This window comes from Apium graveolens, chromosome 2 (assembly GCF_009905375.1).
Source record: "Apium graveolens cultivar Ventura chromosome 2, ASM990537v1, whole genome shotgun sequence".
NCBI classification, from domain to species: domain Eukaryota; kingdom Viridiplantae; phylum Streptophyta; class Magnoliopsida; order Apiales; family Apiaceae; genus Apium; species Apium graveolens.
Window position 1 is genome coordinate 241,985,120 of NC_133648.1, and position 14,117 is coordinate 241,999,236.

Sequence of the window (14,117 nt, forward strand, 5' to 3'; positions counted from 1 at the left end):
CTGTTCTGTTTTAAATTCTGAATTTTAAAATATAAAACTTTGGGTTGGATTTATTTTAGAAAATATTTTACAAAATTATTATTGTTTTGAGAAAAATTGTTGTATTAAAACACCCATTGTTTTCCGGTTAAATAGTTAGTCAATTTGTACTTGCTGGGTTTTGCCGCTCATCTTTTTAATCTTTCAAGTTTTGTCTAAGATTCGAGTTGGATATGATTGGAGTTCGAGGACTTAGGATTGGACTAGAATGACTTTTGGACTTCCGCTTTTAGCTGCGCGTTTGTAATAGTGATCTTTGTAATAGAATTTTGGATTGGTAAATTGTATTTTGTTTTAGTTTTGATTTGGAATTAATAGTTCGGAAGTGCGGGTTGTTACAGTTGGTATCTAGAGCAGGCTGTCTTTCAGAATATGTTAGGTATGGGACTAGTACATTCCCTAGAATTCGATCTTGTGGACCATAGTTTGACCTTTGGTAGATCAAGGGGTAGACGTGTCATAAACTTTAGGATTTTTATGAATTTGGGGACCAAATTCTTTTTAAGGAGGATAGTATGTAATATCCCGTAATTTTTAAAATTAGATTGATAATAGAATAATAGAATAGAAAGGATTAAATTTAGATAATAATTAGGATATTAAAATTTAATTAGATTAATGGGATTAAAATTTGGATCATATTCTAATATGGATAACTTGTAGGTTAAGACACAGGGTTTTTTATCGTTATAAATACATCCTATTCATTTTTCTCGTTTTTATTATTAAAATTCGTAGGGCTTTGTACACAAAAATCAGCAGTCTTGTAAAATTCGTAGAAAATTCATCGTAAGTCAGAATTCGGTGATCCTAGACTTTTCGGAATGATCTTTTTGTTCTCTACAACTTTTAGTGGTTTATGTTTTTCAAGATAACATCGTTTAGAGGGTCAAAAAGGCTATATTCATATTTGGTCAAGTTTTGAGGTAAGTTTTCGATCAATTTTTCTAGTGTTTTTAAAATTGTATGTTATGCGTGTATATTTGAATATCAAAACATGGGCTAAGTGATGATATCTTTGAAAGTATTATGTGTTACAAGTATACGTATTGTTGTATCTCTGTGGTGTCTAGATGATAATTCTGAATCTCTGATTTATATCATGGTTTGTGAAAATATCGAAGAAGAACTTAGGACCGTAGTCACCGGATTGTAGTGACATTTTTATGAAAATTTAGGACCGTTATCACCGGGTTGTAGTGGTCGTGGCATAAATTATGGGTTTGAATTATTGCTATTTATATGTTATGTGTATCGTATGTATCGAATAAGAATAAGAATAAGAATATATATCGAAAGTGTTTGTTTCGTATATCGTATCGTACAGATTATCGTATTTTGTTATATGTGTATGTCTTACTTGGCCTGCTAGTTGGATCGATTGGTTTCTTGTTGGGCTGTATAGCTCATTACTTACAATTTCAGGTTTCGTCCAAGTTTCGAGTTTGATAGCATTAAAGTTCGATGACTTATAATTGGGGTAGATTGACTTTTGGACCGCTTCCGTTAGCTGCGCGTTTGTCATAGACACCTTTGTAATAGAATTTCATATTAATAATTGAATTTTTTTTCATATTCTATTTACAATTAATGGTCCGGAAGTGCGGGCTGTTACACTTGACATACTTAGTTTGGCTGATGAAGATACCATCACTTCTTTGACTGACTTGAAGTCCAAGGAAATAACTTAGTTTCCCCATCATACTCATTTCATTTTCACTTTGCATAAGCTTGGAGAATCTTTGGTAGAGCTTCTCATTAGTAGAACCAAATATGATATCATCCACATAAATCTGAGCTAGGATCATATCTTCACCATATTTCTTGTAGAAGAGAGTCTTGTCTATGGTACATCTAGTAAAACCATGCTTCAGTAGGAAATCTGACAGTATGTCATACCAAGCTCTAGGTGTCTGTTTTAGTCCATATAGAGCTTTGAGTAACTTGTACACAAAATTTGGAAACTCTGGATCTTCAAAGCCAGGTGGCTGTTGCACATAAACTTCTTCTTCTAGCTCACCATTCAGAAAGGCACTCTTGACATCCATTTGATACACTTTGAAATTTGAATGTGCAGCAAATGCTAGAAAAATTCTTATTGCTTCGAGTCTTGCAACTGGAGCAAAAGTTTCATCATAATCAATTCTTTCTTCTTGTGAGTAGCCTTTTGCAACCAGCTTTGCTTTGTTTCTAGTAACTATACCATTTTCATCTATTTTATTCCTGAACACCCATTTTGTTCCAATAATGCTTCTATTCTTTGATGCAGGAACTAACTTCCAAACTTTGCTTCTTTCAAACTGATTCAGCTCTTCTTGCATGGCAGATATCCAATCAGGATCCATTAAAGCTTCATCAATTTTCTTTGGCTCTATTTGAGACAGAAAATATGCATATAGGCACTCATTAGCAGTTGCACTTCTAGTCCTCACTCCAACAGTAGGATCACCAATAATTGCTTCTCTAGTGTGACTTCTATCCCACTTCCTTGTATGAGTTTGTTGACTTGTGCCTTCATCATTTTCTTCATTGTTGGTATGACTGCTAGATTCTTCCTATATTTCTTCCCCTGAGTTTATGCTATCAAATTCAGGTGTTTGAGATGAGCTTCCATTTTCATGATTTTCTTGTTGAGTAGTCTCTTCATTCATTATCTGTTGTGCATTAACTTCATCTTCCCCATCAGAATCACTATCAATGTTGAGGTTTTCAAATGCAAGGGCTTCAGCTTCATTATCATCAAGGCATTCCAAGCCTGGACACTTGTCATCATCAAAATTCACATATGTGCTCTCCATAATCTTCTTTTGATCAATCACATAAACGTTGTAGGTTGTTCTCTCCAGTGAATATCCCAGAAAAATTGCTTCAAAAACCTTTGAGTCAAATTTTTCCACATATTCAGAGTTGTCTTTCAAAATGTAACACTTGCTTCCAAACACATGAAGATGCTTTACAGTAGGCTTTCTTTTAGACATGATTGAGTAAGGTGACTTTCCATGTGCCTTGTTAATGAGATATTTGTTCTGAGTGTAACATGCAGTGTTAACAGCCTCTTCCCAGAAACTTGTTGGCAACTTGGCATCTTGCAGCATTGTCCTAGCAGCTTCAACTAATGTTCTGTTCTTTCTCTCAACTACTCCATTTTGTTGAGGTGTTCTAGCAGCTGAGAATTCTTGAACAATGTCTTTGCCTTTAGAGAATTCACTCAATGTAGCAATTCTGAATTCTGTTCCATTGTCACTTTTCAATCTTTTCTCACAATTGTAATCTTCAGCCTATTTTTCCATCTTCTTGATGTGCTCAATTATGATATGTGGAGTTTCATCTTTAGAGTGCATAAACTCTACCCAAGTGTATCTTGAGAAATCATTCACCATCACAAGTGCATATTTGTTCCTTGAAATTGATAAGACATTTATTGGCCCAAACAAGTCCATATGAATTAGTTGCAAAGGAGTACTTATAGAATTCACAGTTTTTGACTTGTGGCTTGATCTCTTCATTTTTCCTTTCTGACAAGCTTCACAAACTTCAACTTGAGCAAACTCCATTTTAGACATGTCTCTTAACAACTCCTTTTTGACCAAGGTGTTAATTGCCTTGAAATTTAAGTGAGATAACTTTTTATGTCAGAGCTTGCTTTATTCTTCTAATGCCTTGGTGTAGAAGCAACAAACACCATCCTTATTTGTTGAGTCAAAATCTGCAACAAACAAACTTCCTTTCCTTACTCCTTTCAGAGCAACTTCACCAGTTTTCCTGCTGATAAAAGTGCATTCTTCTTTGTTGAATAAAACTTCAAAGCCTTTGTCTGCAAATTGGCTAACACTGAGAAGATTCACTTTAAGACCAGCTACCAGTGCTACATCATTAATGACAATATTTTCAGAAACAATATTGCCATATCCCATTTTGAATCCTTTGTTGTTGTCTCCAAAGGTCACCAAAGGGCCAGCCTTCTCCGCAAATTGTGATAGCAGGGCTTTATCACCAGTCATGTGCCTGGAACATCCACTGTCTATGATCCAGATGACTTTCTTCACTTTGCCTTGCGATTTAGATAAGGATGATTCTCCTTACTCCAAGGCCATAAATGCATAATTTCCAAATTCTTCATCTTCATCATTCTCAGAGTCATCCCAACTTTTACCCTCTGCAATATAAGCTTTGCTTTGCTGTTTCTTCAGAAGAGCTTCATATTTGCTTCAAGTTCAAGATAAGCTTTATCCTTCTTTGCTTTCTTGGGTTTCCTGCATTTTGTAGCAAAATGGCCCAACTCATCACAGTTATAGCACCTTATCTTAGATTTGTCAACAGATCCAGTTTTCTAACCATTCTTGCTCTCAGAATTGTACTTCCCTTTTCCTTTCCAGATGTTGTCCTTATTCAAAGACTATCCTTTGCTCTTGAAAAATCTCGGTTTCTTTACTCTAATTTTAGAGAATTTTCTAGCCAAATAAGCCATTGACTGATCTAGCTCATCCAGTTCATCAAGAGTGTAGAACTCATCTTCTTCCAATTCCAGAATGACTTGTTCCTGTGAATCATTTGTTCTTTGCTCACTAGTTGAGGCTACTGGAGTTTGAGATCTTGGCTCATCATTAGATGTTTGGCTTTCATTGACAATTAAAGCACTTGAGTCATCTACAACATGTCCTTGGCCAGATCTCAATGATTTTCTCTGAATCATTTCAAGTTCATATGTTTTAAGAATTCCATACAGAACTTCCAGTGTTATCCTACTCAAGTCTCTCCCTCCCCTGATAGCTGAGATTTTCTGTTCCAAATGATCAGGGAGAGTAAGCAAGAACTTCAGGTTCACTTCTTCAGCTTCATAGTATTTTTCATGGAGCTGCAAGTCATTTATCAGCTTGTTGAATCTTTCAAACAATTGAGTAATACTTTCCTTTGTCTTAGCCATGAAACCCTCATACTGTGAAATCAGTATCCTTCTCTGATTTGACCTAACTTCTTCAGTTCCTTCACAGAGTATCTCAATCTTTTCCCATATTTGCTTGGCAGTGTCACAGTTGACAATGTTGTTGTACATCACATTGTCAAGTGACTCAATCAATATTAATTGCAGGCCACTATCCAGGGAAACTTTCTCCTTTTCAGGCTCAGTATACTCAGAAGGGTCTTTTGGAGCATAATGAGCTGGAATGACCATATCACCATCTGTTGATTCTTCAAATCTAACCATCGGAGTGAAGGGCACATTTTTGAGTATCTGAATATAGAGTGGATTGGCCATCCTGATAACCAACAACATTTTCTTTTTCCAAAGAGTATAGTTAGCTTTGCCAAAGGTAGAAATTTTAATGCTACTGATTTTATGTGTATTCATTCTTCCAAGATCTTTAATCTGTTTACTTTCAGATTTTGCTCGGATACCACTTGTTAGGAAATGAATAACACACAGAGGGGGGGTGAATGTGTTTTACTGTTTTTAAGTTTTTCTTGAATCTTTTCGGCTTGGTTGAACAAAGTAAATTGAATCTTGTAATAAAATGTGTTACTGCAGAAATTAAAACATGCAAGAATAAGGAACACATATCTTTTCAAAACTCACTTAATTTTGTATTAAAATTAAGAATGTTTTGCTACAAAATTTCTAGGCTCTTTGGTGTTAAAGAGCTTAGCTTCTTTCTTGAGAGTGTTACAAGATACTATCTAAATTGTTACTACTGACTAAAGGACCAGTGTTAACTTTATAACTTAGTTAACTGATGGTTTACACAGTGTACAATAAGACATGCTATTAGCTTTTCTAAACTGTCACTTGTCATTTCTATTTATAGAAGCACCCTGTGTTCACTTTGATCTTCCTTTGTCAGTTAATCTTCACCATTGATCTTGCACATTCTTCAAGCTGCTTTTTGTAGACTTTTCAATCCAGCTGTTTGGATTGTTTGTTGATTGTTAATCTTGGATATTGAACTGATCTGCAACTTTGTACTTTGAGATTTTACCTCGAGATCTCCAGTTTAGGTCTATAGAAAACTTGACATCTCGATAAGTATATTGGCTTATCGAGATCTCTAGTACTCTATATTTAGTTTGGCTTGTAGAGGTCTTCAGTTCTCTATAAGAGAATTTGGGCTTGTCGAGATCTCTAGTCTTCACATCTTCACTTTGACTTATCGATAACTCTTAGTTCTCTAGTGGCTTCTTGACTTGTCGATATCTCAGAGTTCTCTAGTTAAATTTAACTTGTCGATATCTAAGAGTTCTCTAGTGAATTTTAACTTATCGATATCTCTGAGTTCTCTAGTGAATTTTGACTTATCGATATCTCTGAGTTCTCTAGTGGAACTTGACTTATCGATAACTCAGAGTTCTCTAATGAATGTTGACTTGTCGATAACTCTGAGTTCTCTAGTGAAAAACTGACTTGTCGATATCTCCAATCTTCATGTCTTCAATTTGGCTTGTCGATATCTCTAAGTTCTCTATAAGCTTTCTGAGTTCTCTATAAGCCATTCTGGAGTTCTCGAATGACTTCTCTATAACATTAAATCTGTGACTTGTAGAGATCTTGACTTAGAGTATTTTTCCTAAAACAGATTTATTCAACTCCAAGCTTCTTCATAATTCTTCTGAGGCATGATCTTCTTGATCTTCTTCCAGATAGAATTCTTAGGCTTGACACTATTTATAGAAAAAGGCTCCAGTCTTCTCCTTTGTCATTTTTACAGACTTTAAATGTTACAAGTACAAAATACAAATTAAGATAACAATACAACTTACTTAGGGTTGACAAAATGTCTTAGTCTTGTTAAAGTACAGGCATGTTTTTTACAACACAGCCCTTTCAAATGCCGGGAAGACCGTGTTAAAGGAGTACCGAAAAAAGATAAAAAGGAGTTATATATAATTTTTCAATGTGTCGATCAATCCACCTTTGAAAAAAATTCAAATGCAAAAATGGCTAAAGATGCGTGGGAGATTTTGCAAAAATCTTTTCAAGGAATCAAAAAAGTAAAAAAAGTGCGGCTCCAGGTGCTACGCGGGGAATTCAAAAATTTGAAGATGAAGAGTTCAGAAAACATTGGTGAATTTGTTACGCATTTGAAAACGGTGACAAATGAGATGAAAAGAAATGGGGAAAGTCTCGATGATTTTCGGGTCATGAAAAAATTGCTCCATTCGTTGACAAGAAAATTTGATTATATAGTTACTTCCATCGAGGAGTCAAAAGATCTATCCACAATTTCAATTGACGAGCTCCTAGGTTCTGTTCAAGCCCACGAGCAGCGAATGAATTAATATGATGATGCAAGCCATTTGGAGAAGGTTTTGCAAAGTAAAGTATCCATTAGCAACAGTTTTGGCAATAGTAGTTATGTACGTGGCAGAGGTGGCTTTAGAGATGGCTACCGAGATGGACGAGGACGTGGAAGGCAGTCTTTCAACAGAGGCCAAAATTCTGAAGGTTATCAACCATTTGGTCGTGGTCAGAATTTTAGAGGCCGAGGAAGATGTGGATTTCAACGAGGTGACAAATCTCAATTTCAGTGTTATAACTGTAATAAATTTGGTCACTTCAATTACGAGTGTAGAACACCAAAAGTGGAAGAAAGGAGTCACTTTGCTGCAGCAAAAGAAGACAAAGATATTGGTTCTGATATGTTTCTCACTTACAATGGAGATGAGGAAGGCAAGAAGAAGTTTGGTATCTTGATTCCGGTGCGAGCAATCACATGTCTGGCCACAAGGATTTATTTACGGAGATAGATGAGACAGTCACGGGAGAAGTTAATTTTGGTGATTCTTCAAAGATTTCGGTCAAAGGAAAATGTACAATTACGATTGTGTCAAACAATGGTGAGAAATGGTACATAAATGATGTTTATTATATACCTGCTTTGAAAAATAATATCATCAGTCTTGGTCAACTTGTAGAGAAAGGATATAATATACAGATACAGGATAATTCCTTTACCATCAGAAATCAGGTTCGAGAATTGATCGCTAATGTGGAGATGTCATAGAATCGCCTGTTCACAATCGATATGCAGACATAATCGATATGACGAAGGTGTAGAAGTGTTTAAAGTTGGTCATTAAAAATGACCCGTGGCTGTGGCACTTGAGATATGGTCATCTTGGATTTTTTGGTTTAAAATTATCGTCAAATACAAAGATGGTGGACGATTTTCCAGAAATCAACGAACCAGAAAAATTGTGTGAAGCATGTGTCAAGGGAAAACAACATAGACAAAGTTTTCCCATTGGAAAATCGTGGAGAGCCAGGAGGCTATTGGAGATAGTTCACACAGATATTACGGGTCCATTTGATGTTGCATCTCTTGGTGGTAACAAGTATTACCTAACATTTATTGATGATTTCAGCAAGAAAAGTTGGGTGTATATTATCAAAGAAAAATCAGCGGCTCTTGATAAATTCAAGGAGTTTAAAGTACTCGCGGAAAAATAAAGTGGCCAGTATTTGAAGACACTCAGATCAGACAGAGGAGGCGAGTATACTTTCAGAAGCTTCTGTAGGGAACATGGTATAAATCATCATTTGACAACGGCATATACTCCTCAACAAAATGGCGTTGCATAAAGGAAGAACCGCACAATTCTTGACATGGAAAGGAGTATGGTAAAAGCAAAACACTTGCCAAAAACTTTCTGGGCGGAAGCTGTTCTATGTGCAGTTTATTTGTTGAATCGTTGTCCAACAAAAAATGTCAGAAACAAAAATCCAAATGAAGCATGGAGTTGTAGCAAACCATATGTTGGACATCTCAGAATTTTTGGGTGAGCTTATGCCCACGTTCCCGATCAGAAAAGGAAGAAGCTGGATGATAAAGGCGAGAAATGCATCTTTACCGGATATGACAAAAAGAGCAAGGCGTACAGACTCTATAATCCCCTAACAAATAATTAATCATTTCTCGAGATGTTGAGTTCGATGAATCAAATTACTGGAGATGGAGCGAGGAAGAAAGAAAAGTTGTTGGTTTATTCTTTAACGATGATGATAATGACGGTGACGACTTCAATATTAAAGATGACGGAGATGATGATCCAACTCTTCCACAAAGTCTGAATCAACAAACTCCTGTATTGACACCATCAACGGGAGGAAACAGCAGTTCAGGGGGAGCACCGAGAAAAATACGAAGTCTGGATAATATATATGAAACAATAATTCTAGTATAAATATTCTTTGATTATTCTTTATTTTGTTTGATGACTGAATGTGATCCACTTACATTCGAGGAATCTTCTGAATAAAGCAAATAGAACAAAGTCATGGATGAAAAAATTGGCACAATCAAGCAAAATGATACATGGGAGCTCACAGATCTTCCAGAAGGACACAAAGCAATTGGTGTCAAGTGGGTCTATAAAATCAAGACGAATCAAGATGGAGAAGTTGAGAAATACAAGGCGAGGTTGGTGGCTAAAGGCTACAAGCAGAGATATAGCATTGACTATGACGAGGTATTCGCTCCAGTTGCTAGAGTTGATACCGTACGACTTCTGACAACAATTGCAGCTCAGAACCAGTGGAAGATATTTCAGATGGATGTTAAGTCAGCATTCCTGAATGAATATCTGGAAGAAGAAGTCTATATTGAGCAGCCTCCATCAAAAAGGTCAAGAAAATAAAGTCTACAGACTGAAGAAAGCCTTATACGGTTTGAAGCAAGCTCCACGTGCATGGAACACTAGGGTTGATGAATATTTCCAGAAAAATGGTTTTGTGAAGAGTCCATACGAGCATGCTCTTTACACGAAAATAAATTCAGGGGGAGATATTATGATCATTTGCTTATATGTGGACGACATGATCTTTACTGGAAACAACCCCGGTATGTTTGATGATTTTAAGAAAGTTATGACTAACAAATTTGAAATGACAAATATTAGTCAAATATCGTACTTTCTTGGAGTCGAGGTAAAGCAAAACAAATACGGCATTTTTATGTCTCAGAAAAAATATGCAGAACAGATTTTAAAGAAGTTCATAATGGAAGATTGCAAGCCAGTGAGCACGCCAGCAGAAGCAAGCATAAAGCTCCAAGTTGATTCAATGAGAGAGTCGGTATATCCGACACTGTTCAAAAGTTTGGTGGGAACTTTAAGGTACCTAACTTTCACTCATCCCGATATTATGTATGCGGTTGGATTGGTTAGTAGGTATATGGAAAAGCCAAAGCAGGATCACTTTATGGAAGCTAAAAGAATTTTGAGATACATTAAAGGTACGCTTGATAATGGTCTATTTTATACTCATTCTCAAGATTCAAAATTAGTTGGCTACTCAGACAGTAATTATGGTGGTGACTTGGATGACGGGAAAACTACTTCGGGATATGCTTTTCATAACTGATCCGCGGTATTTTTGTGGTCATCAAAAAAGCAGCAGACAGTTGCACTCTCAACATGTGAAGCGGAGTACATGGCAGCAGCAGCATGCGCATGTCAGGCTATGTGGCTAGGCAACATATGGAACGAGTTAAATCTTGCGAAGGAAGATCCGGTTAAAATTTGCGTGGATAATAAATCCGTAATTTCTCTGGCCAAAAATCCAGTATCACACAGTCGGAGCAAGCACATCAACATTAAATATCATTTTATTAGAGAACAGGTGAACGAGAAAATTGTGGAGTTGGTGCATTGCAGGGTAAAAAAAAAATTAGCAGATATTTTCACGAAGCCGTTGAAGCCGGATGTATTTTATAATATAAAAAACAAACTCGGGATGCAAAGTCGAGTTTGAGGGGGAGTGTTAGAATTTCAAACTGTTCTAGATGCTTAGATAATAAATAAAAACAAAAAATAATTAACTAACTGCAGACTTGCACACTAGAATTATGTAGGCTGATTTGAAAATAGCTCGTGAAAGGAAATTGTACAGTAACAGCACCATGGGGAAATGATGATCATAAATCACTGTAATATTTTCAAAGCTTGAAAAGTGTGATTGTTGAATGAAGACATAGAACAGCTGGGCAACTAAATGAATTTAAGGAAATAAGGTGGGCTGAAGAATACATATGTGGTTTCCAATATTAAGAGATAATATAACAAACAATCCGGAAAGGTGGTGGCACAGACAAACACAAACGCAACATTTACATGTTCAACAATGTAGGCTGGTAGGATGGTCATTAGTCTTCGAAGAAATAAAATAATAATGATGTAAGTGCTGATGTAATTTAGTATCTATTAGCCTATAAATAAGGTTGTGATTTGTTGTAGTAAAATAACACACCAAAAGTGAGAATACAATACAGAGAGTTTAGAGGAAACATAGAGCTGAAGCTCTTTAGATGAAATAGAAGGGTTGTAGTCTAGTTGTAATATCCCGTAATTTTTAAAATTAGATTAATTAATGAATAATCGAATAAAAGGATTAAAAATTAGAAAAGGACTAGGATTTAAAATTGAATTAGATTTATGGGCTTAAATTTGGATCAGATTTTAATATGGATAACTTGTAGGTTAAGATATAGCTATATATCATTATAAATACGCCATATTCGTATTCCTCGTTTTTATATCAAAATTCGTAGAGCTCTCCTCAGCATAAATCAACAGTTTTGTAAAATTTATAGAAAATTCATCGTAAGTCAAAATTCAGTGATCCTGGACTTTTTAGAAAGATATTTTCGTTCTCTACAACTTTCATGGTTTATGTTTTTCAATATAACGTCGTTTAGAGGGTCAAAAATTCTATATTCAGATCTGGTCAGAATTTGAGATAAGTTTTCGATCGATCTTGCTAGTATTTTCAAAATTATGTGTTACGCGTTTATATTTGATTATCAAAATTTGGGATATGTGATTATATATTTGAAAGTATGATGTGTTACAGTATATGTATTGTTGTGTATATGTGTGATGTCTAGACGATAATTTTGGATCTGTGATTTGTGTCATAGTTTGTGGAAATATCAAATAAGAACTTAGGACCGTGGTCACCGGATTGTAGTGACAATTTTCAGAAAATTTAGGACCGTCATCGCCGGGTTGTAGTGGTCGTCGCATGTATTATGGGTTTTGAATTCTTGTATATGTTATAGCTGGTATCAAGAGCAGGCTATACTTCGGAGTGTATTAGGTATGAGACTAGTACATTCCCTAGGTATCGATCTTGTGGACCGTTGTTAAGTTTGACCTATAGGATATTAGAGGGAGTAGACGTATAAGATTGTTGTGAATTTGGGGACCAAATTCTTTTTATGGAGAGTAGTATGTAATATCCCGTAATTTTTAAAATTAGATTAATAATTGAATAATCGAATAAAAGGATTAAAATTAGATAAGGACTAGGATTTAAAATTGGATTAGATTTATGGGACTAAATTTGGGTCAGATTCTAATGTGGATAACTTGTAGGTTAAGATATAGGGTTATATATTATTATAAATACACTATATTCGTATTCCTCGTTTTTATATCAAAATTCGTAGAGCTCTTCTCAGCATAAATCAGCAGTTTTGTAAAATTCATAGAAAATTCATCGTAAGTCCAAATTCAGTGATCTTGGACTTTTCGAAAAGATCTTTTCGCTCTCTACAACTTTCGTGGTTTATGTTTTTCAAGATAACGTTGTTTAGAGGGTCAAAAAGCTATATTCAGATCTGGTTAGACTTTGAGGTAAGTACTTTTTGACTTACTTTTATTTTCGGAAAAGTTTTGATACTCTGATTTTAGAATTTCGTATAAGATATAAGAATTCTGTTTCGAACTGTATAAGAAATAAGATACGAGTATCTTTTGAAACTCAGTCTCTACGTTTTCGAACTTGTTCGTAATTTACGCTATAGTTCCGGAGTGAGTCTTAGATACCTTTAGTAGGCGCACGAGTGTGCAACTTTAGATGCAACCTATTAAGGGCGCGTAATTATTGAACTTTAGATGTCGGTCACTGGCAAAGTGTGGTAAATAAGAATAAGAATAAGATGCCGGCTACTGGCAAAGTGTGGTCGTTGATCAAGACTGTGGTATTTATAAAAATTATCGTTTCGTTCCGTTCTAAATGTTATAAAATCTGCTCTGTTCTGTTTTAATTTTTGAATTTTAAAATATAAAACTTTGGGTTGGATCTACATTAGAAATTGTTTTACAAAATTATTATTATTTTGAGAAAAAATGTTATATTAAAACACCCATTGATTTTCGGTTAAATAATTAGTTAATTTGTACTTACTGAGTTTTGTAGCTCACCCCTTTTAATATTTCAGGTTTTGTCTAAGAGTTCGAGTTGAATAGTATTGGAGTTTGAAAACTTAGAATTTGAGTAAATTGATTTTTGGACTTCCGTTAGCTGCGCTTTTGTAATAGTCACCTTTGTACTAGATTTTGAAATAGTAAATTATATTTTATTTCAGTTTCGGTTTAGATTTAATAGTTCGGAAGTGCGGACTAATACACTTGTGTCTGGTGTCTGTAACAAAATTATAGCATCAACTACATTTATATAAAGTGTGCGTGCTTGTTTTATTATTCGATTCTGTTATACATAGTCTTATAGTTTGTGTTCAAACAAAATAAAGTTAAGAGTGCTCGTTACGTTTCCAACAAGAATATAGTCACTACTGCTTTATCTTTTGTGAAATTGGGCTTGTAACAGCTTCAGATAGCCTATTAATTGTTTTAGTTTGCAAATGCCAATCCTCAATAGATGTAGTTGCATAGCGACTTTGATTCAGGCACTGACTTGCAACATAAGAACTATATATCCAAACTGTGTCATCATAACTATTTTCTTCCAGTGTTAAGACTTGCAAACATTTTATAAAAAATCACAACAATCCAGTTTCAACTTTAATCAGGGGTTTGAATGATGGGCTTCACGTAATAATTGTGTTTGTAAACATGTTAATTTTGTGTTCTTTTAGCACTTGATAAATTTTATAATAAATAATTTGTGAACTTACATGAATAAAATTTTAATTAAAAGAGCCATATTAAGTCAGATTAAGATTGATGGCCAGAAGGTTCTATTATTTTCGGATTTCAAATATCTAATGTCTAATCAGAATATTAACTTCAGTCTATTAAATCGAGTGGGGTTCTATATCGACAATCCTAACTCTAGTGGTCAG

General features: G+C 35.0%; 1 protein-coding gene across 1 annotated transcript; it reads left to right on the forward strand.

Moving 5' to 3' along the window:
• The first annotated feature begins 6,969 nt into the window (after positions 1–6,969).
• LOC141698520 (uncharacterized) lies at positions 6,970–7,311 on the forward strand. Its single transcript, XM_074503229.1, has one exon. The coding sequence runs from the start codon at positions 6,970–6,972 to the stop codon at positions 7,309–7,311; it is 342 nt and encodes a 113-aa protein (XP_074359330.1).
• The last annotated feature ends 6,806 nt before the right edge of the window (positions 7,312–14,117 follow it).

Bases quoted from the DNA above. Each gene is read 5' to 3' on its own strand.
- LOC141698520 (XM_074503229.1), top strand. From the start codon at position 6,970: ATGGCTAAAGATGCGTGGGAGATTTTGCAAAAATCTTTTCAAGGAATC.